Below are 26,500 nucleotides of genomic sequence, written 5' to 3'. Positions count from 1 at the left end.
AGATAAGGCTTTAGGAGATTAAAGTAAAAAATATCAACCATGGAATTCCAGAAAGGGGTGAAAGTTAGTGGTTAAGAACCAGCTACAATACAGTTACCCAGCATGAAGTGTCTATTAATTACACTTTTAATATGTAGTTAATTCTGCCTTTTATAACTAGCATTCAGGATGGCAAAGGGATAGACTTGTTTTGTCAATTGTGTGCATGCCAGATGGAGCCTTAATATGTGTCAGCAGATAAATGGGCCATTATTAAGATTAGATGCATAATGATCATTTCAGCCTTGTTTATTTAGGTCATCAACAGCAGTAGAAGATGATCTCTTACAAGTAAAAATACTTTGGGATCTGAAAATCTTTTGCTTTTCTTAGACTGCTATCAAAATAAATGTAAAAGGTTTGGTGTCTAGTTTTAAAGTAGTACATCAAGTTAACTTTTAGTTTACTTAAATGAGAACTGAAAAAAAAAAAATTCACAACCATGAATAATTCTACCAGTGACTTGATTCATTGTCCTGAGTAGTGAAGCTAATAGCTGTGTAAGTGGAAGAACTGTTTATTTATTAGATGGAAATAATGAAATTAATGTTTTACCTAGTATTTCAGTGCAAGGCTCTTAGATATTTTTTTATTTAGTACACAATACAATGTTCAGTTATATGTTTATTCTTAAAATAACAGCTACAACTTTAGGCTCCTTGCATTAGTGAAAGACTTTGATGGGAATAAATGTCTGTGTTTTATTTCAGGTTGCAGTGTAAGGTTTTGGAAGTCATAGCTCCAGCCCAGCACAATGGAATGGCCAATGGCCACGCCAGCAGCACTGATGGAGACACAATTGTCATCAGCGACAGTGACGACTCAGAAACGCACAATAGCTCTGCACAAAATGGGTAAATGATACTTTCACAGTATAAAGCATTTGGGCTGGGTGGAAATGAGACTGAAGCAGACATGGTGGGGTCTGACCAAAACAAATTACTTGATCTGTATGGATCGTGAGTGTTCAGCCAGCTAAGGATGACAAGCTGAATATTCACAGGTGCCAGTTACGCTACGTATAATCACCAGAGACCTGTGCATTATGACAAATGGAGTACCTACAGAATAATCACTGTTAATCTGTTTGGAATGACAGTGTTTCTGTTGAGAGATGGTGGAAGAGCCATGTGTGCCTATCATTTGTCCTCTCTGTGTTGCTAATAGCTCGGAAAACGCAGTCATGTTCTTGATTTTTACAGTCTGGCAGTACTTAGCATGACGTATATTTCAGTTCCATCATGGGGACTCAGAGTTGAGATTGCCCTACAATAAGAGGACGTGCTCTTACTGGAACTCCCTGAAAAGTCTTTGCAGAGACTTAATGTGTTTGTGTCCAAAACATAAAAATGTACAAAGCTTGCTTCATTGGGCGTGTGTCAATGTAAATATATATACCATTGTATTTTGTGGATTTGGTTATGATTTTAGGTGCAGTAATACTGTGTGTATTTTGTCTTAAGAAACTGCCTATAGGCTGAAGTGTCTTAATATTGAATAAGAGAGCTGCTTGGCTGTAATGGTGGTGTTTAATTTGGAGTATCTCCTTACTGACCAGTAATTGAGCTTATCCTGGCAGTTTAGTGAGAAAAAAGTTTTCCGTGCTTCACAAGCACAATGTTGATGAAAGAAGAGAGTTTGAAGTGGGCCTTGGTCTTGTATCTAGCAACATCGAGGCTTCACATGAACTGTCATTGACTTTGAGATGTCATGTGAATGCAGAAGTTATTGACTGCTGCATGAGGACTTCCATGTCCTGACATGCCTTGAATAGTTAGGGTGGAGCTCCTCACTTGGCTAAGAAAATAACACGAGATAAATAATTTTTTTAATTCCCTTCTGTCTCTTGAAGGAAATGTCCAGGTTGTTCGTGGAGAAGTCCTACATCTTTTAGAAAATAAATGCATTTTCTGTGTTCCGCAAGGCATATGGCATTTGAAAGGAGGTTATTCTTGTAATAATGCAAGCGTGCACAGAGCTGACTGTGGGATTGATCCCTTTATATTGCTGTCACTTCCATGCCTGCAGAGCTGGTAGTAGGACGCAGTCTTACACTCCCAATCAGTCTGTAGTTCTCCCCAGCTGATTACTTCTTTTGACAATGCAGAGAAGGGAGGGAAAATAATTTCTTTCTCCTCAAAAGAGAAGTCTTGTGAGACTGTACAAATTTTTGAAGCACTGTTCTGTGCTTTACCTAACTAACATTTATGTTACAAGCTTAAATTGCAAACCTCTTAGGGCTTTAAAATGCTTACTAGAAGTTTTAAATGAGTCTTTTCATAACAAATGCAAGAGTAATAACGCTCTAATTAGTTTCTGGGTATACTATGGGTATATGCAAACTTGGAAAGCATTATTTGCTGTACCTGTAAAACCTATCTGAAAGTAGAGCATTGTTGTCAATTTTTGTATATTGGCATCTAAGGTTCTTTATACCCTTACTGATAACAATAAGAAATCCCGCTGAACTGAATGACATTGTTTGGCAGCCCTAAACCTTCAGGGACTATGTTTTGCTGTTTATAGAGAAACTTGGATGTGGAGAGTACAGATGTTATTCGCCTTGGGACCAGTGTCAAGTTGATGGGTGCAGAACCACAGTTCTGCCTTCGTCTGCACACAAATCTCCCTGTTTTGAGACCCGGCCTTCGTGCAAAGCTGTAGTGCCGTTAAACAATGGTACAGCAGATGCTCGGTGTGTTTGTGAGAGAGGGGGAGGGGAGCACAGCACAGATTGATGGGCCATCTGCAAATATTTTTCCTAAAGAATCTGTAAGGCTAGAGAATCTCAACTGAAAATAGATGTCATTAGAGATCCCAACCTTTCTCTGACCCTACTCCTGTCTGTGTGGGGCAGAAATAACCACGCGTCCTGTACAAATGTTCCTGCTGACCTTTTTTATTGTGTTCTGCAGTAAAAACTGAGGTTGTACGGGGAGAAGGAAGCCAGGACACTCTCACTCCTGCGCTCCCTCAGAAAAACAGACAGCCTTGCAAGGCCAGGTTGTGAAGCAAAAGGTAGCAACCACCGTAGATCTTAAACCATTGATGCTATGCCCTGGGACCCTCTGGTACCATAGGATAGTGGCCATCACAGAATAGCAGTGTTCAACCTTACCCCTAAGTTGAGCAGTTTAAAGTATGAACTCTTGCATTTCCTTTAACAGCAGCAGACTGGAGATTGAGGGGCTTGTACTGCCGAATACATACAATACTAGCTGCGACTTAATTCATGGCATTCCTCCTGCCAGGGCTATAATGTGAACTAACAACCACATCAGAAATACTAGAAGAAAAAGTTTCTTCTTGGCTTGCTGGCTGGTTTATGGCAGTAAATTTGGGTGTTTATTTGATTTGAAGTGAAGGTATCATCTTTAGTTCGGGGAAGAGTTAATTGTTTCTGCAAATTTTGGGATGCAAGCAAAGGTAACAGGAAATTTTTGGGAACAACGCAAGTGGAACCTTGTAATTCAGATTTTTTTTTTGCCATCTTCAACCTAGTTTTCTTTCTGTATTTGGAGAAGAAATTATGAACAGGATATGTGAAAAAATGCATTCATAGCTTGTCATTAAAGCTCTACAATGTCTTCAGTAGAACAAATCTTTCCTCCTCTTTAATTCTTATCTTTCCTCTTTCTTTTCTTCTTCTCTCATCTCTCCATCCCCTGAACCTAGTAATAATGATGGTAGGTTTTAGTCCACTTTGTATTGTAAGGAAGGACCAAAGTACTGGATCAAAGGCAGCTTAAAATCTTTACCAGAAGGTTCAAAGCCAGGATTTTGTTGCAAAGTGCTGTTGTCTTGTCCCTAGAGCGGTATAACCAGCATGCTGTTCCCAGTCTTCATGTTGCTGTATTTCCATGTTGAAACTATAGTCGTAGTCCAGAAAATATTTGCAGTTCCAAACGGGCACTTGTGATGGGTCAGTATAGAGCAGCTTGGCAGCTGGAACCTTCAAAGGTGTGCAGAGGCCAGCTTTTCTATCAGGATTGATACACTGACGGGTTACGTCTGTGTAAGCCTTGCACTGGAGCATAAGGAGACCATAAATGATTGTGTTATTTAGCAAGTGGTCTTTTGTGGGAGCTTTTCCCATTCCAAAACTTAATCAAAGAGAAGAATAAAAGCCACTACCTCTTTTTGGAAAAGGAGGGCATAATTCGTTTTAGATGCGTTTCTAATCCTCTAACCCTCAATATTTTTCTGCGTAATTTTTCTTGTTCTGGTAATACTGCAAGGTACAGATAGCTCCAGAAAGACTCAGACAAGAAGGACAAGGTCTCAGAAGTTTCTTGGTAAAGCTGCCTTAAGACCATGCTGCCTGAATATTGTATAGCAAGTCTGTAAGCAGAAGCTTGTCCAGGTCATGTCGTCACTGTGCCAAAGTAATTGAAGGGCTGATGAGATTATCATTGAATGGTTAGGGTTGGAAGGGACCTCAAAGATCATCTAGTTCCAACCCCCCTGCCATGGGCAGGGAAACCCTCCACTACATCAGGTTGCCCAAAGCCTCATACAACCTGGCCTTGGACACTTCCAGGGATGGGACATCCACAACTTCTCTGGGCAACCTGTTCCAGTGCCTCACCACCCTCTGAGTGAAAAATTTCTTCCTTATATCCAACCTAAATCTCCCCTCTTTCAGTTTAAATCCATTGCCCCTTGTCCTGTCTCTACACGCCCTTGTAAAAAGTCCCTCTCCAGCTTTCCTGTAGGCCCCCTTTAAGTACTGGAAAGCTGCTAGAAGATCACCCCGGAGCCTTCTCTTCTCCAGGCTGAACAGCCCCAACTGTCTCAGCCTGTCTTCATAGCAGAAGTGCTCCAGGCCTCGGATCATCTTTGTGGTCCTCCTCTGGACTCACTCCAGCAGCTCCATGTCTTTCTTGTGTTGGGGACTCCAGAGTTGAACGCAGTATTCCAGGTGGAGTCGTCTCATGATAGCAGAATAGAGGGGCAGAATCACTTCGCTCGACCTGCTGGCCTTGTTCCTTTTGATACAGCCCAGGACACGGTTGGCTTTCTGGGCTGCCAGCGAGGTTCAGAGTAACCTTGTTCAAAATATGCAAGACTCTGCCAGGTGCTAGGCACGTTTACCCAAGCACAGTAGAAACTAGTATAACATGGGCGAGGCAATTCCTGTAATCACCTAAGTTAGAGATCCTGTTATTCTTTGCCCTGGATCTGGTGGTCTGTCCGAACTGTCCTGTGAAGACTTGCTGTAGAGAATCTCTGCTGTGAAATGGGTCGAACCTTTGCTAACTCTTATGTGTTTTATATAATGCATTACAAAGTAAAATAAAAAATATAGTATCGTAACTTTTATGCCAAAGCGACTAGATAATCTATTTAACTTTTAAAGCTTTCTACATATACTGAATGACCTTTTTCTTCTCTTCTGCACTAAGCAAAATTTTGACGTTAAATTAGGATTTATGGAGGAGGATTTCAGGAATATTTTACCATGAGAGTTGTAGAACACTGGAACAGGTTGCCCAGAGAGGTGGTGGATGCTCCATCCCTGGACACGTTCAAGGCCCGGTTGGATGAGGCCCTGAGCAACCTGATCTAGTTGGAGATATCCCTGTTCCTTGCAGGGGGGTTGGACTAGATGGCCTTTGAAGGTCCCTTCCAGCCCTAACGATTCTATGATTCTATGATTCTATGATTCTATGATTCTATGATTCTATGATTCTATGATTCTATGATTCTATGATTCTATGATTCTATGATTCTATGATTCTATGATTCTATGATTCTATGATTCTATGATTCTATGATTCTATGAATATGTTGATTTATTAGAATAATAATTGGCAACTCGGAAACCAAGCAGAAAAAACTTAGTGTGTTTGGAAATTAGGTTGTGGCTATTATATATGATCCACTGAAGGTGAGAGAAGGATTTACTCAAGCCAAAAAGTAAAGGTTAACGATACAAGAGTTAACCATTTGATTGTTCTTTGGGCCGTGGTTTTGATTACAGACAGTATGAGAGCTGAGAATCTATTCAAAATGTGTAAGTAAGTTAATACACTTTTGGTGTAACATTGAGACTCTGATGCCTTTTATTTTGTATCTGAACATTATCTTTTGGGTCCTTCTTCAGCTCGTTAGACTGAAGCACTGGAAACGCAGGGGTGTATGAGGGAACAAGTTTGTATTTTATACTATCCAGAAATTCCTAGTGTCAGCCTTCATGACTTTAGCTTTCCTATCTTGAGAGTGAGGATGATCATGGAAGACCAAGTCACTGTATGACCAAAATACGAAGCTTCTTTTAATGAACTTAAAATTATAGGCAGAGATTTCATAGATTTCATAGATTTTTCTAGGTTGGAAAAGACCTTAGAGATCATCGAGTCCAACCGTCCCTAATCTCCCATTAAAACATATCCCTAAGTAGTTCATCTACCCTTTTCTTAAACACATCCAGGGATGGGGACTCAACCACCTCCCTGGGCAGCCTATTCCAGTGACTGACAACCCTTTCAGAGAAGAAATACTTCCTAACATCCAACCTGAATCTCCCCTGACTAAGCTTATACCCATTTCCTCTTGTCCTATCACCCATCACTAATGTAAAGAGCCTTTCCCCCACCTCCCCACCATCTTTTCTCAAGTATTTGTAGGCTGTAATCAGGTCTCCCCTCAGCCTCCTCTTCTCCAGGCTAAACAGCCCCAACTCCCTCAGCCACTTCTCATAAGTTTTATTTTCCAGCCCCTTCACCAGTTTAGTCGCCCTTCTTTGGACTCGCTCCAGGAGCTCAATATCTCTCTTAAAGCGAGGGGCCCAAAACTGGACACAATATTCCAGATGCCAGTGGGTATACTGAATTACTTTGTTTATACAGTTCATTTCTGTTTTGCTAATATGACTAGCTGAGTGGGCTCTTCAAAATTGTTTTTCTTAAATTGGAGTTGGTCTGAGTGACTCAACTTGAGACTTTAACTTGGATAGAGCATCATGCAAAGCAAAGAGTGTATATCATAGTGCTTATCCAGTAGACCTGTTGCTATTTCCAAGTCTAAATCTTCTTTTCTGTCCCTTCATTTGTTTTTAACTATGTTGATCATTTAATCATTGTAAATTATTTTTCTCTAGGAATTACAAATAATTTTCTTCTAAAATGACACTAACTGTAGAAAAGTACCGTTTCTTTTACACTTCGTTTATATGAATTAATGTATTTATCGTTAGGCATCTGAATGTTGCATTTCTTCGAACTTCTATTTCACAGAGTTAGTGAGGGGAAAAAATAAGAATTGGAGCAAATTTCATATTCAACAACCTTGCAAAGTACAGTTCACTACATCTTATGTGTATTCTTCATGGGGTAAAGAAAAATAAGTGTTATATTGATTTATTTTGTTTTGCCACAGACTCTACCTTCAAGCATTTCATAAATGCCAGAAGGACTGACAATGATGAAATGCGTAGCTATAAATCTCCTAGTTCATCCGCATAACTTTTTCACCTTCCCTTAGTGATGAAATAAGATGACAGTTGAATTCTTCCTGATAAAGCAATATGACTATTGATTACATATTATCATCTTAGGAGAAGTTAGTTCTGTTATTTAATAGCAAAATGCAATGTTATTAAAGAAAATCTCAGTCGTTTAACTCTGTTCATGAAGTCTGTCCATAAATGCCACGCTATTTAAAGTACATTGTCTCTAGCAAAAACCTTTTAGTCTTTTAAAGGAGTGAATTTTGGTTTAGTAGCACACCAGACCTGGATGGTTCTTCTCCTAGGAAGAGGTGTAAGAAAACAGACTGTCATGTTAAAAATGAAGAAATATTTTCTGTGGGGGGAAAAAAAAGTAGTTCTCTATAGCTGAGAGCTGTGAAAGGGAAGTACACTTTGGGGAGAAAAACATATAACTCAATAAGCATTTATTTTAAAATGTAGATGCATTACCTTGTGATTCCTGTTACTTTCAGAATGTTGTTGGTGAAGGTGATTTTTGTAAATTAGTACTTCAGAAAAATATTCTACCTGATTTTTTTTTTTAAATCATTTTGAGATGTGATCTGTAGCTCTATGGCTACTATTTTTATTCCTTTTAATTAACTCTGTCTTTTGGACTACTTCCTCATCTTCTTCTCCTTTTTCCTGCCTTCCTGTTGCTATCACGAGTACTGAGAGTTTTGAGATGATTTTCTGAGAGATAGGGATGTATCATTACAAAGAGGACTTAGTTCTTCCTTCCCTTCTCATCTCCCTGCTAAGAAAACGAACATCCTCAATCCCTTTTCCTGTTCCTTGCAGGAACTGGCTTTGATGTAGATCTAAATCCAGTGGAAGAAAAGCTGGCAGAAGTTAATAGGTCCTCTTTGGTACCAGTGAAAGTTACAGCCTGTATTAAATATGGCTGGGTATTTTCAAGAGGTCCATTGTGTATCCATATGAATATATTAAACATGTACAATATAAGAGTGATGTTTAGTGATTGTAGTTAACTTTTTTCATTTCTTTTTAGGGAGAAGAAAGCCATAATTGATCCTTCTTTGTTCAAATACAAAGTCCAGCCTATTAAAAAAGACTTATATGAAACTGTTACCGTTAAAGCATCTCAACTAAGGTAAAAATTAGTATATGAAATTTACAATTGTACTTTACAGCTGTGTGAGTTGTGTAAGTCACTGTAAGATGTTTTGGATGTTATGTTAAAATGTCGTTTTATATGTTACAATATTATGTTACCAGAGGCACTGGTACTACCATGTTTTACAGGCTTTCTGTAGCGAGGGTTCCAGGCTTTGCTAATATTAATACAGATACTGACTCCTTACAAGTCTCTGTGCTTTTGCTGGCATGCAGGTGAGACCTGCTGTGGCTTCTGATACCTCTGCTTACTGCTGTGCCCAATGGGAGGAGTAGGTGAAAAAAAGTTTGAGAACCCTATTCTATAATATTGATGAACTTTTGGCATTGTGAGTTCGCTGTCTGTGTGGTAGTGTTACTGGTTTGAAATGTTGGAGCAGACATTGACAATCAGACTGCTTTACTGCTTTAAAATAGAAAGCTGCAAAGAGTTTTTGCTTCTCAAATAACGTGATTTTTGTCTCAAAATTAGTTAAAACGTTTTTTTTTAGAGTAGGTTGTGCATCAAAACTTCATAAACTGGATACTTTGGGGGGAAAAAAAAAACCTTCACTGATTTCAAAGTCATTTAGTTCCATCATGAATCAAGATTAGGTTTTTTGTTAATTACTCCTGTGTAGTTGGCTTTTCTTGTTCCCATGAAGTAGTGCAGATTCCCTGGGATGCGAGGAAGCATTTGGAGTGCACGCTGTCATGTAGCGAGGAGCGCCGCAGCTTGATCGAGCTGGGTGTGGATTCACCCCTCTCGCTTGTTGGCTTGAAACTTCTGTGCCTTACCTCCCCGTTTGAGAGATGTGCATGCTGCTTTCCCGCTGTCCTTGTTTGCTTGTTTGTTTTCACCCTCTTCTGAAACAATTAGACTTTAGTTTTATTTGGGGATTTTAAAAGCTACTGTGATAGAAAGGAAGGTTTGGAGGATCCAGCAGGGATGAACAGGCTCTGGAGTTTGTCTGTATATAGAGGAGGACGTACCAGGATCTTCAAAACAAAAATTACAGATGCGTGAAACAACTGTTTGAGTTTTACTTGAGTTTTGTTTTGTTCATAAGGAAATTTTTAATAGAATTGGGGTTGCAAAGAATGGCTGTTCGTTACAATAGTACGGGTGTAATTTATTGTTAAGAAAATGAGAAAAAGGTCAATCATATGATCTGTTACATGTGTTCTTACATGTATTTTCAGCTGTACTTGAACAATAATTGAAGATGTTGGTTGATAATGCTACCTTTCTTTCCTAATACAGCCGGAGGAAACATCTCTTTTCTCGTGATAGACTTAAACTTTTTCTGAAACAACACTGTGAACCACATGACGGAGTCATTATAACTAAGGTAAATAAGAGGGAATAATTTGTGAGATAGAGTATTGACCCTACTTGGTCTTTTTGCTCTTCTCTTCTAGCTGTATAAAGCTTCTTTTTTAAACTACATCAAGTTTAGCTTTTTGTAAGTCTAATACATTGTGTTAGTATTTGACTTTTCCATAGAAAAGGTTGAATACAGCAACTTTTTCTGTAAAACAGGTTTTTGTTAACTTTTGCTTGTAAACAAGACAGTAGTTTTTTCTGTACATGAAGCAGAATTTAATTCTCTAATTTCTTCTTTAGCTACCACTTTAGAAAAGTCTGCGAAATAGAAATGGGAGCTTTTAGCTAGAAAAATGCTATGTATCAAAACAATATGTTTTTGCTTAGTCTAACACACGAGTTATTTTCATTCTTCAAGGTGTGTGCAGCTGATATTTCAAAGTCAAATAAAAATAACTGTTTCTCTTTTGGTACAATAAGCTAATATGCTGTTGTAGTGCTTTTAGCTTGAAAATATTTTATTTGATTGAATATTTGATCAAATTCAGTCTCCAGTTCTGCAGTGAGACAGAAGCACTGATGAGTTCAGGTGGCTGGAATGGGCTTTTGATGTGGCCTTAGTTGTTGAAGATGCATATTTTTGTTATCTTATGTAGAGGTATATGGTGATACTTCAGATAAGTTCAGTGGTAAGTTCAGACTAAAGTTCACATCTTAGTCTGTGCAGGATGACTTTGAGAATTTCTGTTTCCTTGTGCTCAAGGAATTGAGCAGCTTTTCCCACGCGTAACCAAATAGGCAGCGATTTCCCTTGCCTTGCTTGCTGTGCTGCAGGAGATCCTGGACTCTTTCTCTGAATATTGCAGCCCTGACCCTGAAATCCTCCTTATCTTCATCTTGTTTGTAGAAAGTAGCGTGTTTGTTTATTGCGTCTTGTATTTTGTGTGTATGTTTAAGTGGAACCCTCATGCAGCTGTGTAACTGCTCCTTCTGCACAGGAAAGATCTGAGAGATGAGACAATCTATGAGGGTCTTACCTGTGAAACTTGTGGAAAATAACAACGGCAACTCATTTCTAAATAAGTTTGTAACTTTAAAGTCTGACTCTTTTAAGGAAATAAAAATAGAAGAAAATAGAGCTTGAAATGGGTAAACCACCCCCTTCCTTGGGCTTGTTAGTGATCATGTTGTCCTTGATGTGATAGTGTGCTGGGTCTAGTGATCTATTAGTGACACTTTCTGGTGCCTCAGGAAAATTTTTGTATTCTGTCTGTGCGTGCTTTTGTCATCTTCTCTTTGTTTGGGCTTTTTGTGGAGTGTCTCCTTGTTCCCTTGCTGATCGCCTTGTGTTTCAGCAGTTAACTGATCATGTTGTACTTGGAGTGTCTCCTTCGTGTCCTCATCTGTATTGCTTGATAAGGGCAGACTTCCTGAAGTCACCAGGTTGAAAAAGCTGACTTGAAAAGAAACTTTGACCATTTGGAATAAGAGAAGTCATAAATTTTCTCCTCCAGAAATGTTGAAGTATGATAGAGAATTAGATTCTTCAGTAAACTGATTTTCCAGCTTTCTCTGTCAAAAGTCATTCTCAACATGTTTCAGTAACTTGCTAGGAAGACTCTGTCCAGCTATGTTTGCTAAAAGGCATCTAAACAAATGAGTTTGACCTCATTTGGTAAATTTTTATTTTCAAATGTGTACTGCTTATATTATTATCTACTTGGTGGATTAACTCTACAGTTATACTATTTCAGAGTTTTATTTCTTATCCTAAGCAAACTAGTTGTGAATTTAGTTACTTTTATTTTCTTTTTTTGTGAATTAATGATTCATTATCTTGTATTTATGAAAAAGTAAGAATTGCACAACGAATATCTGTTTTCATCTTTCTTATTAAGGCAACATCAATTGCAAAATACAATCTAGCAGAACAAAATTTCTCCTACTTGTTTCCTGATGACCCACCCACATTTATCTTCAGTCCTGCAAGCAGGCGACGAGGGAGACCTCCAAAGAGGGCATCTACTAGTCTTGTAAGTAATAACGTTTTTAATTCTAGATGAAGGCACATCAGCATAGTCTTCAAATTCTTCTGTTTTCTCTGAACTTTCACAACAGTTGGAATGCAAGGTTGACATTGTGCTTTTTTAATTTGAGGATGAATTGAGATATATTACATAATTGCTATTAAAGTAGATTGCTTTATAGTTCAGCTCGTAAAAGGGACCGTACTCGATACGTTATCTACTTATTTTTATCTTTCTCATTTCTGTGATCCCACCAAGAAACTAGCTTTTCAGTGAGTTGTGAAGGCACATAGAGTACTTGTCCCTTCTGGGAATGATTAATAAATAATTTGCTAAAAAGATTTATTTTCTATGTTTAGATGCAGTTATGTCACTTGTCCTCAGATACAGTTATGTCACTTGCCTGTATTTAAACACAGTGAAGCTTAGTGCTCTAAACTATTTTATTTAAAAAGAAAGCTAGAAGAAAAAGTTTTGAGTTTTCTCTTTGCAGTTCCCCCAACTATTAGACAGGATCTCTGAGTACTCAGTATGTTTGTGGGAAACTGTTACAGTCTGGTTTTATTCTTGTTTTAGAGAACTGTTGAAAAACTGGGAATATCTGTTGCTGGTCATTTCACTGTAGACATTATGGTCTTTTCTCTACTTCCCCTTTGAATTCTCTGTCAGGAGGATGAGATTCCTGCTAAACAGAGTATCCAAGGAAACAAAAGGAAAGTAGCAAGGGAAAAGACAAGGTTCCAGAAGCATAAAGAAGATATGCATGCCATGGGTAAGTTGAGGTTTAGTCCTGTGACTAGTAGAACCAGTTTTTGCAGGTCTGAGACAGCCATAATTAGAGTATTTTTGAGATTTACCTTTCAAAGGGAAAATGTAATGAGTGCACTGCTGCAGCAGTATTACAAAGTGCTCCTTTCAGTGGTTAGAATGGTTGTTTCCTGAATTTATTTATTTATTTTTTTATTATATTAGTAAACTATGAAAGTGTAGGAAGCTGGCGGTCCAGCTATGTTGATTTTTATCTCAGGTAAATAAAGAGCAAAATGATTTTTTGCAGAAGTTTGGAATCTGGAGTCATATATAAATTTTACTAGCTGAAGGTATATGAAAATATGAACATTTCATAGAATCATAGAATGGTTAGAGTTGGAAGGGACCTCAAAGATCATCTAGTTCCAACCCCCCTGCATGGGCAGGGAAACCCTCCACTACACCAGGTTGCCCAAAGCCTCATCCAACCTGGCCTTGAATGCTTCCAGGGATGGGACATCTACAACTTCTCTGGACAACCTGTTCCAGTGCCTCACCACCCTCTGAGTGAAAAATTTCTTCCTTATATCTAATCTAAATCTCCCCTCTTTCAGTTTAAAGCCATTGCCCCTTGTCCTGTCTCTACACGCCCTTGTAAAAAGTCCCTCTCCAGCTTTCCTGTAGGCCCCATTTAAGTACTGGAAAGCTGCTAGAAGATCACCCCGGAGCCTTCTCTTCTCCAGGCTGAACAGCCCCAACTCTCTCAGCCTGTCTTCATAGCAGAAGTGCTCCAGGCCTCGGATCATCTTTGTGGTCCTCCTCTGGACTCACTCCAGCAGCTCCATGTCTTTCTTGTGTTGGGGACTCCAGAGTTGAATGCAGTATTCCAGGTGGGGTCTCACGATAGCAGAGTAGAGGGGCAGAATCACTTCGCTCGACCTGCTGGCCTTGCTCCTTTTGATACAGCCCAGGATAGGGTTGGCTTTCTGGGCTGCCAGCGCACATTGCCGGCTCATGTTTTCTCATCCACCAGCACTCCCAAGTCCTTTTCCTCAGGGCTCGTCTCAATCCATTCTCCACTCAGCCTTTACTTGTGCTTGGGATTGCCCCGAATCACATGCAGGACCTTGCACTTGGCCTTGTTGAACTTCATGAGGTTCTCACAGGCCCACCTCTCCAGCCTGTCAAGGTCCCTCTGGATAACATCCCTTCCCTCCAGTGTGTCCACAACACCACACAACTTGGTGTCATCTGCAAACTTGCTGAGGGTGCACTCGATCCCACTGTCCATGTTACCAACAAAGATGTTAAATAGCACTGGTCCCAGTACTGACCCCTGAGGAACACCACTTGTCACTGGCCTCCACTGGACATTGAACCGTTGGCCACAACTCTTTGAGTGTGACCATCCAGCCAGTTCCTTATCCACCGAGTGGTCCATCCATCAAAACCATGTCTTTCCGGTTTAGAGACAAGGATGTTGTGCGGGACAGTATCAAATGCTTTGGATAAGTCCAGGTAGACGATGTCAGTTGCTCTTCCCCTATCCATCAGTGCTGTAACCTCATCATAGAAGGCCACCAAATTAGTCAGGCAGGATTTGCCCTTAGTGAAGCCATGTTGGCTGTCACCAATCACCTCCTTGTTTTCTATGTGCCTTAGCATAGTTGCCAGGAGAATCTGCTCCATGATCTTGCCAACTTAACACAAATCAATCTGTTGTATGAGGGAAATCTGGAAAGGGAAAAACTACCCCAAAATTTAAAAGAACTGCTATGCTTTCTAAACCTGTAATAATCCTTAAGAAAATCTTGAGTCTTTCTGAAGATGTCTGTGCGTAGATATTTCATGTGTGTCTAAATGTTCTGCAAGATTACTTACAGAATGTTTATGATTTTTTCTTGTTAAAAGAGCACAAATCGTGTAAGAATTTGGTTTTTTGACTGATTGAATTATTTCGGCATAGTTTTGACCTGTTCCTGATCCATTTAAACTTGATTTCAGATGAAGTAAGGGGCTTTTTAATGGGCTTAACTGGTGGGACTGGTGCGTCTTCGTGAGGATACAAAGCTCAGACAAGGAGATGTTCTTCTGGATTTTAAACACTGGTGTACTTCCTAAGGAAAAGCATTAATCTGTGGAAATATTTCCGTGGACTTCTGATTTTTACCTCTTGTTTCCATTATCATGGAATGTTTTAGGATGGCAGGGATGCCTGGAAATTATCTTGTCCAACATTGGCTTAAATAGCTGCAAAGTTGTCTCGGGCTGCTCAGACAGCTAGGAAGCCTATCTTCCTAGCAGAAGGGAACACTAGGGTTTGATGGGCTCCGCTAACTTGTGTACCCAATTTTTTGCACAACATCTGTTTATGTGCTGGAAATGACAGCGCAGAACAAAGTAACCACTGATCAATATCAAAACTGCTTCCTTTCTTGTGTGGTGTTAACTACAGCTTCTAGAAGGCTCGTTAAGACACGTTTGGGCTTAATTTGATCTTTGTGTTGTCCTGTTGCATACCAAAACTCAATGCCCTTGAAACAAAGTTTCAAACAATGAAAGAGCAATCAGCCTTGAAATAAACTATATAACATGGAGATCCAAAATGTATTCTTTCTATTTTATTGCACTTCACTAGAAAGCTGTCATAGCATGTTGATTTTCAGACTTTGTAAATGCTTTCTGTTCTTTGTTGGGGACAAAAAATGATGATGAATGCATCAAATAAGTAATAATAATTAAAAAAACCAACCTGTGGTGTCACAGTTATTGTGTGTGTTCAATTTTGGCCCAGTGTTGGCCCATGATTCTAAATTTTTATTTATTTACTTTTTAAAGATGCAGTTCTTTAATATTGCAACCAGCAACACATTATACTGTTTGTTTGAAAAGTAGAATCCTACCCATACAATAAGCCTAAAAGTTCACTTTCAAATGTACTATATTAATGTAATTGAATATTAATCTAAACATATTACCTGTAAATAATGTTTAATTGGAGTGACAATTACTGACATTCATAAAGTCTCTTATAAAGAGCTGCTATAGTACTTTACTGATGATGTGAAAAAGTAGCAAAATACCAAGTACCTTGGAAAATAAACCTTCTGGGTATGTAGAAGGCTACGGGGGAATCAGGTGATTTTGTTGACTGGGTGAGACCCGTTGCTGTTATGTGTAGTAGCTATGCCTAAAAGCAATCTAGTCCATTTTCATAGTTTTACAGGAAAATGTAAATCCAGATCTTTTTTTGAGTGCCATCCACTTGGTGATAGAAGTAAGGATCCTTTTTCCATTTTCTTCACTTGTGATTCTAGCTTTCTTATTTATTCAATTAAAATTATAAACCACCTGACCTCCTTTTATTTATTAGCCTGTGTGTGAGTTGACAGACATTGTCTGTCCTCAGAAAGTGGAAATTTGTATCCCGCTGTTCTTCTGCAGACAACTACAAAGAAATCTGGATCTCCTCAGGCAGTAACATTTATTACCAATTAAAGTTCTGTTTAAACTGTGTTACAGAAGTAAAACTTGCACAGAAAACACTGAAATACTAAATAGGTTTCAAACATATTGACTTTTCAGTAATTCAGTAATAAATATTTAAAGATCACTTATTTAAAGGTTTTTACCGTCACAAATATTTCATGGTTACGTGCCACACCTAGTTCTGACATGCTTTTATTAAGCAGTCATTACTAAATGTGTTGTTGTAATTACATGCAGTTGGAATCAGTTCTCATCTTTATATGTCACTTGATAGAAAAAAATAAACCAGTAATAAACCTCTGTATACTCATAAAAACAGAGAAATTTGTCTTTATTGCAGTGATGACAACCCTCTGAAACGTGTAATACTTAATCTTAAAATTCTGATTCTCTAAAGAACTTTCAAGCGATTGAATTTCTGGTTGGCATAGAAACAATTCAGTCTTCATAACAATATCTTTTTCATATGGTAATTATAAATAGATCAATCTATTTAGCACAGTTAAATAAAATTAACATTTTATGAAAGAAATAACTTTGGTTTGTTTATTTTTTTCCTCTATAGCTTTTGAAAAAGCTAAATTAAAACAAGAGAAGGCAAATGCTATAGAAGCTAAGAAAAAGGAGAAAGAAGATAAGGAAAAAAAGAGAGAAGAATTAAAGAAGATTGTGGAAGAAGAAAGGATGAAGAAGAAAGAAGAGAAAGAGAGACTCAAAATGGAAAAGGAAAAAGTAATGCATTTGCAGTATATGTGTTTCATATAGGAACAATTCCTTAGATGCTATGTGCTTCAAGTTATTTTCCATTAACTGTTTTCAGTTCATAGAGCTACACTTTAAAAGAATAGGCAGTTATCTGATACGATTATGGATTTGTATTTCTGAATAACCTTCTCTATATCATAATTTTAGTTCACAAAATGTTCACTTTGAACTTACTTCTGAAGTAATTTGATGAGGATTTTTTTTGCCAATAATGCATGACAGAATTTCATGTGATGGTTGTCTTCTACTTAAGTGTTAAAGACACTGTACTACATCAGATTCACAGTATATTAAATGATTTTGCGTTTCTTTGTGGTTTCTTTTTGGATGGAAATTGCTAAATAACTTTTTGTCACTTTGAATATGAACAAATTATTTATTCCACCAAATTTTTCCACAGCCACATCCACTATCTATTTTGATGCTCTTTTTTGTGGTAACTCTCATAAATACTCTTATTTTGAGATATGTTTTCCTCAGCCGCTTCTGTTTAAAAAAAACCCAAACCAAAATAAAAAAAAAACGCAAACGACAAAAAACAACCAACAAAACTCTGAGTCTAATCCAACAAAGTATCATCATGGTTTAATTCTAAATATTTTTGCCACTATCTGCTTATACAAAAAAAAAATTACTGGATTATTTCAGTCTAATTAAATATGGTTTTGTTTTATTTTTCAGTGTGATTGGAATAGTAAGTGGTGTAGTTCTACAAACTATAATAGGGCAATCTGATCATATTTTATATACAACTGTGACTTTTTTTATTTCAGGAAAGAGAGAAGCTGCGTGAAGAAAAAAGAAAATATGTGGAATACCTGAAACAGTGGAGTAAGCCTAGAGAAGATATGGAGTGTGATGATCTTAAGGTATGATTGAATTTGGAATAGCTCAAGCTCGTACTTAACAGGGTCTTCAAGCTAGATTTCTCTAATGCAGAGGCAGATCTAGATCTGATCTGACTGGTAGGGGTTGCGAATCACCTGCAGTCATGTAATATTTCCCAGTGGTGATGCTAATAGGATCATCTGCATTTTCACCCTCCAGAAGAACTTTTCAGGCTGTTCTAAGTCTTGATGTGCAACAGATGTATTTTTAAAGTGCTAATCTTACTGAGTGGAAGGTATTGATGGTCAGGTATTGCCTGACTTTCCAAAGGAGGCAAAAAAGAAACACAAGGACGGGGGTTTATTTGAGATACACAGGGAAACATAACAGAAGCGCAAAGAGGACAAGTGGGAATAGAGGAGAGTGCTAAATGGGTTGAAGTGATAGCATTGGTTGGGAGAAATATGAGCATTGAATATATTTGCAAGGAGAGCTGTATAGGTCCCTAAGGATGAGAGTGAAAACTCTTAGCTGCATATAGCAAGGGAGAAGAAACTGAAGAAAGAGAAAAGATTTGCTGAAACAAGAGGAAGCTGTGCAAAACAGTGCTGCTGTTTCAATTGAAAAAGAAAAAAGGAGGGATGGGGAAGTAGTATCATCACTACAGTGATAATTTACAAGAATTTGAATAAAGATGAGTTTAGGTGAGGAAGCAAGAAGAAAGATCCACCCATAGACTGCTTTTCAAAACATTCCCTTCTTGGGAAACGTATGAAATACCTTACTGCGTTCTTCCGAAAGTATGGTATTCGGCATTCTTCTCATTAAGTTTTGTGAACTACCACCTTTGTGGAAAGGAGTCATTCTTCTGGAAATTGTTTGACTCTGCTAAGAAACATTAAGTGAAGACAAATCTTGAAGAGTTACACCAAAATATTAACTTGAAAGTCAAACGCAGTGTTAGACACTGTCCTCTGTGATTTGGAGGTGGTGTCTGTGTCAAATGGTCTCCTTACATGGTTACATCAGCTCCCTTTAAAATGTCTTGAGTTATCATAACTCCCTTACCAATGCAAAGACTCAAATATCACAACACTCAATTGTTAGACATGATCTTGCATATCCTGGTATTAGATGGGTGTGTGTTTATGTGAATGTGTTGGGTTTTTGTTTGCTTGTCTTTGCAAGCAATGATGAGTAACTTTTTAAGAACATGTTTATTTTTACTTGTCTGGACAGTTCCAGCAACCTTAAATTCAAAACTCTTTTGAAGTAATACAGGTTTAAAGGAACAATCTTCAGAGCCAGTGTTCTTAACTTGTAGTGAATTTGAGTTTATTTAAATGAAGATACAGAGCCATTCAACTTCATGAATGTGAATAAACTTTTATCTCAAAATATTTACCTTGGATGCTTATTGGTTTTTAAAGTTACTACTACCACAGATGTTACCATGATAATTGGTTATGTGTCTTGCAGAACTATTTTCAGTAAAATGTAAAAAAAATTAACAGACTCCTTTATAATCATAGACTGTTTGGGTTTAGTCACTTATGTACTCAGTGGAAACCAAATACAATATTAAGTTGTCTCATTTGGATTGCAGGAACTTCCTGTTCCAATGCCAGTGAAGACGAGACTTCCTCCTGAGATCTTTGGTGATGCTCTGATGGTTTTGGAGTTTTTATATGCTTTTGGGGAACTTTTTGATCTTCAAGATGAATTTCCTGAAGGAGTGACTTTAGGCAAGTTGTCATTTATGTGGCAAGATGCTCCAATTTTGTGGTATTCCTTCTCCTACCCAACAACCAAACTTCTTAAGTGTATCCATGTACCAGTGCTACAAAACGTTCTGTGCAGCTTTAATATGTCGGTGCTTACATGTGCATATCAATCCAGTTTTTTCTTCACAGTCAACTTCTGCAGTGTTTATAAAATCAAAGCGGAGGTCAATATAGAAGCTGTTAATCTACTTATTAAAATTTCTGCTTGTACTTTATTCTTGCAGTTATATATTAAGAAAATAATGTTGTTTTGTCAGCACTCTTTCTGACAGCATCACCTTAGGAATATTTGCAGTAAATTATGGAACAGTAACTTGATTATCATACCTGAAGGAAGAAAAAAATGTTTTCATTCTTCAGTACATAAGTGTTTTCCAACTTTGCGGCAAAAGTGACGCTTCTTAAACTTTATTCACAGAAGTTTTAGAGGAAGCTCTTGTAGGAAATGACACTGAAGGCCCACTATGTGAATTGCTGTTTTTCTTCCTGACTGCCATCTTTCAGGCAATGGCCGAAGAGGAAGAGGAAGTGGCCAAAGATCAAATAGCTGATGCTGAGACCAAAGGTCAGATCCTTAATTTTACTGCTGAAAAACTGAAATTCCACTGGAATTAACTTTAAACTGCATGATTTATGGCATTCCTTTGTTTAACCTAGTCTTATTATGCATGGGTATTGTATGTAAATTGACTTGTTTTTTCTCTTTTATCTGAAATTAAAGCTTTAAACTGGGCACAGAGAGTGAGGTGTGGGGGGAATAGAGAAAAAGCAAGCTCATTGTTACTATGATTATATCTGCAAAGCATAATAAGCTTTTAACATCACTGCTTCTGTTTTGGAGGTGAGGGAAACTTGTCTTTGCCTTCCTCCTTCTCCTTCAGCACTGATACATGTTTCTCCTGAGGGTCAGGAAGAGAGACCTTTTCCTAAAGCTTCCCAAAGGTCTTTATCTGTAGCTAGAAAAAAAATTCTGGACCTAACTAAATTAAAAATTAAAACTTCCCAGCACAGCTGTAACAGAGAATTCAATATTCATTGTCCTTCAAGACTTAGAAGTATGCAGCAGCATCTCCCAGATAGTGCCATGTTTTGGTAGTTTCCTAGTAAATCATCTCACAGTCACTCTGCCTTTGGCCTTCACTCTAAGGCTAAAGCTGCCCATGTTTTCTGGGACACGTAGTATATGCTAACCACTAATCAGAAGGAAGTACAAACTTTGTTCCAAATTTATGAGGTCAGGGACATTAGATGTGTGTCTTCATCCTTAGTAGACTCTTTCTGGTTTATGTTCAGGCATCTTAGTGAGTTGGCCCATGGTCTGTGAATGCTCTAAGCCTCATTCTGTAGAGTGTTGTACCTGTAAGATCTCACCGATGGTACGTGGAGTGCTTTGCAAAGGGCTTCTCGATAACTATCTAGTGATAGTCTCTTAAGACAGTGTGTTGGTGTAATTGAGGAGATAAAGCAGCATCAAACTGGGAGCCTTGAAAATATTGTAAGATATTACTGTTGCAGTTACCTTCTGTGTTTTGAATGTGAAGTCTAAGGTTTCTCCCAGTTCTTGCCTCTCCCGCAGTGCTTGGTGGAAAGGGAAGGCAGCTGTTGCCACACTGCTTGTGGTCCAGTATGTCCTTTGCTTATGGACTGCCAAATTTGCTGACCCTTGGACTCTTCTTCCTGCTAGTCTTTATGTCATTAGAGGTAGATAGGAACATAAGAGCACTCCCCCCTTTGAGCTCAAGTGAATCCTGTGGTTCCCTCATAAGACAGATGTGTGAGGTACAGGAAGATTCCTTTAATTTCTCCCTTGAAGACTATATGTATTCTCATGCATAAGATTTATGTCCAATTCATAAAACGTCTTTATATAAGACATAAGCACTATCTTAAGCAATACGGACTGCCCTTGTTAATTGAATAAAGTTAGAGATTTGATATGGTGTCAACAAATTTAGACTGTATTTTAATTACTGTTGAATTTAGCAATTAAACTGTATCTCTCAACTATGAGAGCATTGTTTGGGCAATATAAGCAAGGATTCCATTAGCAGGTAATTATAGAATAGTTGACTCTTTATTATTCGTAGGACCGATCAGAAAAAAATGTAATTTTCATGTTTTAATTTGACTATATGGGGCTGATAATTGAAAAAAACTGCCGTTTCTCTTCTGATTTTGCAGAACTGTGGGCAGGGCACTTATCTATTATATTTCACTTGCCTTTGAAATTTCATTGCTTGTCACTCTCGTTTTCCTGTAAATCTTTTTTTCCCCATGAAAGAATTACATGTTCTCACCTTTGTAATTCTGGCTAACCAAATTAGTAGTAGTCAGCATGTTTTCTCACTTAAATTCTGTACAAGCAGTGTTTCTGCAACAGAAAACACCATGGCTGTGGGGTTGCGGTGTGTCCAATGCTTTCTCAAACCATGTTACACAGATACAGTGAGAAGGAGAGGTGCAGAGGTTAATTTTGCAATGTCTGGCTGACCGTTTTCAAACAGCATCAGTCATCATACAAGACTCTGTGGATTTGCTTTTTATGTGTCTTAGTTTGGATTTGTGGCTCTTTATTGACTCAGTGACTTTATAACTCCTTAATGATTTGGACTGGAATAAAGTGAAATTGTTGAAACAGCATACGACACTGAAAAAATTCTGCCAGCCCTCTGGAGAAATGCTTGTAAGTGCTAAGGAAACTTTTGTCTAAGAAACAGGAATTTTGCTGTTTCTGCCTTTCACTGCCCTGCTTTCCTGGTTAGTTTGCTAATGTGTGATGCTTCTTAAGTGCAGGTGCTTGTTTTGGTGAAATACGGTTTCTTTGCAATGCCTTACTAATTGTATTTTTGCAGAACACTAAGGCTATATCTGAGTTACAGATTAAAAGTACAGTGAATGGTGATAACCAGTATCAAAATGTCTGATTGGTTTGGATGGTCTTTCCTAAAAACAAAATGGTGGTAGGAAATAACGGTTGATTTGAGGGAATGAAATACAGGTGTTGCATTGTTACTTGGTTTTGGTTTCAAGTGTGTTTACGGATTTGTTTTTGCTGCTTTTTATGTTGCCATTGTGCATGTTTTAGACATTGTGGTTGCTTTAACAGCTTATGTATAAGGAGAACAGCGTATAGCATGTGGTGCATGTCCTTAGCTTTTAGTCTGATTTTTAGTTGCCTTTAAAGATATGTAAGTTTTAATTTGGATGTTGAATTGAGTTTTGACTATGTTTGATGCTTCCGTAAATATCGGCCCTCTTTTTGCTTTGTCTGCAACTTTTAAAAAAACGGCTTGCTTTCCTCCCCTCCACAGTACAAGTTTTAATTTGCACTAGAATAAAGTGTTTATTTCCTTAAAGATTTAACAGAGGCTTTGGATGAAGATGCAGACCCCACAAAATCTGCACTGTCTGCAGTTGCAACTTTGGCAGCTGCATGGCCCCAGTTACATCAGGGTATGTGTGGGTTTCACTTCTTGTTTTGTTACTGTTCTTATTTTGATCTGTATTTTAAAGCACATTTTTAATATTTATATACGTGTAAATGTCTATATAAAATAACTGTTCATTCTTCTCAACTGTAGGCTGCAATTTGAAAAACTTGGATCTCGATAGCTGCACTCTTTCTGAGATTCTCAGACTTCACATTCTAGCATCAGGTGCTGATGTAACATCAGCCAATGCAAAATACCGTTACCAGAAACGAGGAGGGTTTGATGCTACTGATGATGCTTGCATGGAGCTGAGATTAAGTAATCCTGGTCTCTTGAAGAAACTTTCAAGTACCTCAGTGTATGATTTGTTGCCAGGTAATTAAAGACAATAAATGCTAGAGATGATTAGATCAATTATCAAGTGATTGCTTTTGTAGCTGCTTCAGATCAGTAATGGTCAAAACTTAATGTATCACAGAATAATTTGGGTTGGAAGGGACCTCTGGAGGTCATCTAGACCAATACCAACCCACTGTGCTCTGGCCTCTGCAAGAAGGTCCCACCAGATGAGAAATTGCAGAGTTAGGCAGTCTCATTACTTTTGAGTATCTGGGTTTTTAAATTCCATTAAGAAATGTTGGGTTTAGTTGAAGAAGGGAATGTCTGTGGGAGAAGCATCTAGAGTTTGATTCAACCCGTGCTTTTATTGCTGTTCTAGTTTGGATCTTTTGTTTATTATTTGGAAATGGAAAAAAAATTACTATCTGCTGTTCTTTTATCTCTGTTTTGAAGATAATATTCTATTTAGTTCTCCTTTTGGTGCTAAAAATTAATAAATTAAAAACAAAGACTCACATCTCTGAGCAAAGCAGGTGTTTGAGGAAATGCCTTTTTGCAAGTACAGCTGGTGCACTGTAAATGTTTGACTCTGGTTCTCACTCAAGAATAAGTAGTCTTCAGTCTGGAGCGTGTAAGAGTAAGGCTTATTTATCTGTTGTATAATGAAATATAAACATTTGTCTGAATTTTACTAGGAGAAAAGATGAAGATTCTTCATGCCCTCTGTGGGAAACTTCTGACTCTCGTCTCCACTCGAGATTTCATTGAGGACTCTGTTGATGTGTTACGACAGGCAAAACAGGAGTTTAGAGAATTAAAGGCAGAGCAGCATCGTAAAGAACGAGAAGCAGCAGCAGCAAGGTAACACTAGGATACAGAAAGCTAAATTTTTGCAATTGAGGAATTAGTATGAAAAACAATAGAAGTGTTTGTGTTTTATGCTGATTTCTTGAGACTCTAGACAAGAGTGAAACTTTTATTGTGCTTTCCCATGTTACTGTTACTTTTAGATGATGCTGTAGTAAAAAAGAAAAAAGATGTGGCCAGATCAGATAGTAGATAAATTGCAACCGGTTTTCTATATTCTTTTTGCTATTAGGATACGCAAGAGGAGAGAAGAAAGGTTAAAAGAACAAGAGTTAAAAATGAAAGAGAAACAAGAAAAGCTGAAGGAAGAGGAGCAAAGAAATCCTGTATCTGTTGGGTATGATATATATCACAGTAACACGATGTGTTATATAGCGCTTTTCAGTTATGTGGCCAGACCTTACTTATGTAGTTTTCATTGACTTAATTATACAATATTTAAGTATATATTATAGGTATATAAAATATACCTTAGTATACAAAGGTATATTTTACTTTAAGTACATAGCCCTTAATATTCTAGAATTGCTTTATGAAAGTGATATCATTTTTAAAATCAGCTTTTACTATACTTTTGTTGAAAGCTCGACAGTTTTACCTACTGACAAGAGAAACTTACAAAATCTAATTCGAGGGTTTTTTGCATTACTTTTTGTCTTGAGTTGATTTCATATCTATCAAAATGTGCATAATAGATCATTCTAGTTCACTTTCTAATTTGAGGAAGTTGGTCTGATCTGAGCTAATACTGTAATCTGAGTAATACTGATCTCACATAACAGTTTGAATCATTTAATAGCACAGCATTTTTTTTAAAAAATGCCATCTCAGGTGATTTCCATAAACCCAAGTTTTTTGATCTGTTATTAAAATTGTATGGTTTCAGGTCGTAAGATTCATGCACATGCAGCTGTATATGATTCCAGAAAAAAAAGCAAAGTATACATACAACACTATATCTTTACCTGTTTGAGGGAGTTAGTTAAATAAGTCTGCTTGCAAAAGGTGAGCATGAGCCAAAGACAGATTTGTGCTATAGTTTTGAAACTATAATTGAGAAAAAATAATGAAATAAATGTTATCCTGTAATGGTTGCATGTAGTTCTGTAGGGTTTTAATTATATTTGCTAGAAGAGGGAAAAATGTGTAACAAGCGTTTTATGAAACTGGGTGCATGTTAATAAGGAAACATTTTTTCAGTCGTGAAAAAAAATATACAGGTCAGTAGAACTACACTAAGATGTCACCAAAACTAGTAATGCTTTTCAAATGAAAGGGTGAATACCAAAGAATGGATTTTAGTCTTTAGTATGGAACTTTCCATTTACAGTTCAGTGGGTTTCTTCTGGATTTTAACATATTCCATGACTTAAAGTTTATTTTTGAAAAGCGTTATAGGTCTTTGACAGCTTAAGTACTTCTGAGAGGAAAGTACTGTTTGTGTTGAAGCTGCCATGTTCTATTGTGTGGTGGGTTTTTTTTTTTTCTTCCATTCCATTCAGCTTTTAATACATGGTTGGTCAGTTGGTCATCTCTTGTTTATTCTATTGTATCAGAGAGGAGGAGCGGGAAGACCTTGATACTAGTACAGAGAGCAAAGAAATTGAACGTAAAGAGCAAGACATGGACACAGTGACAGAGGATGAAGAAGAGCTGGGACCAAACAAAAAACGAGGAAGAGGTAATGCTATAATGTATTTGTTCATTTGTATACATATATGCACACAGGAAGTTCCTGGGTTTTATAGTAAACTTCAGTGTATCAATCCTTCCTGTAGATTTTGAAAGGAAAAGAAAAAAAAAAAAACCAAACACCAAAACATGATCATAACAGGCTATTAAGTGCATTGAGGTGGCCTGATGTAGTTCTAGTGGTCAGCTGTATGTTCTTTATGCTTCTGTTTCTTCTTGTCTTCCGTAATTGCTGTCTGGATTCCAGTTTTGTCTAAAAGAACCTAAAACCAACCAACCAAACCCCCCCAAAACAACAAACCAAGCTGTTGCCTGACAAACTACTACAGTTACGGGTAGTGCACTCAGAGTTGTAGGAGTCTCATCTAATGGGAGATGGCGTGGTTTTGGTTCTTTTTATTAGGAAGCTGCAGAAACAAAGAGTATTTTAAAAGAACCTGTTATATTGAGTGTTTGGGTTTAGTTTTCCTTTGTTAATGAAGCAGCATGCCTTCTATACAAGAATGCAACCAGACTTATCCCTGGATTTAATTTCCTCAGCAATGTGCAAATAGGAACTGTGGTGCAGTAAATGG

At 37.7% G+C, this 26,500-nt stretch overlaps 1 protein-coding gene across 2 annotated transcripts in view; it reads left to right on the top strand.

Annotated features, from left to right (window-relative positions):
- BAZ1A (bromodomain adjacent to zinc finger domain 1A) overlaps window positions 1–26,500 on the top strand; it is a 69,896-nt gene that overhangs the window by 19,274 nt on the left and 24,122 nt on the right. Inside the window, exons 4-17 of one of the 2 annotated variants that reach the window (XM_086613248.1) lie at window positions 750–893; window positions 8,523–8,624; window positions 9,891–9,978; window positions 11,852–11,986; window positions 12,650–12,752; window positions 16,785–16,951; window positions 17,758–17,853; window positions 19,419–19,557; window positions 20,015–20,161; window positions 22,954–23,049; window positions 23,178–23,402; window positions 24,062–24,227; window positions 24,466–24,570; window positions 25,790–25,914. In XM_086613248.1, coding sequence (XP_086469374.1) covers window positions 750–893; window positions 8,523–8,624; window positions 9,891–9,978; window positions 11,852–11,986; window positions 12,650–12,752; window positions 16,785–16,951; window positions 17,758–17,853; window positions 19,419–19,557; window positions 20,015–20,161; window positions 22,954–23,049; window positions 23,178–23,402; window positions 24,062–24,227; window positions 24,466–24,570; window positions 25,790–25,914 — 1,838 coding nt within the window. The remainder of the gene's footprint in view (window positions 1–749; window positions 894–8,522; window positions 8,625–9,890; window positions 9,979–11,851; window positions 11,987–12,649; window positions 12,753–16,784; window positions 16,952–17,757; window positions 17,854–19,418; window positions 19,558–20,014; window positions 20,162–22,953; window positions 23,050–23,177; window positions 23,403–24,061; window positions 24,228–24,465; window positions 24,571–25,789; window positions 25,915–26,500) is intronic. The other variant, XM_086613249.1, reaches the window with a different exon arrangement.

Source organism: Tauraco erythrolophus, chromosome 6 (genome assembly GCF_009769465.1).
Source record: "Tauraco erythrolophus isolate bTauEry1 chromosome 6, bTauEry1.pri, whole genome shotgun sequence".
Classification (NCBI taxonomy): Eukaryota; Metazoa; Chordata; class Aves; order Musophagiformes; family Musophagidae; genus Tauraco; species Tauraco erythrolophus.
The sequence above is the reverse complement of the archived record's forward strand: the minus strand, read 5'-3'. Positions and strand labels throughout refer to the sequence as shown.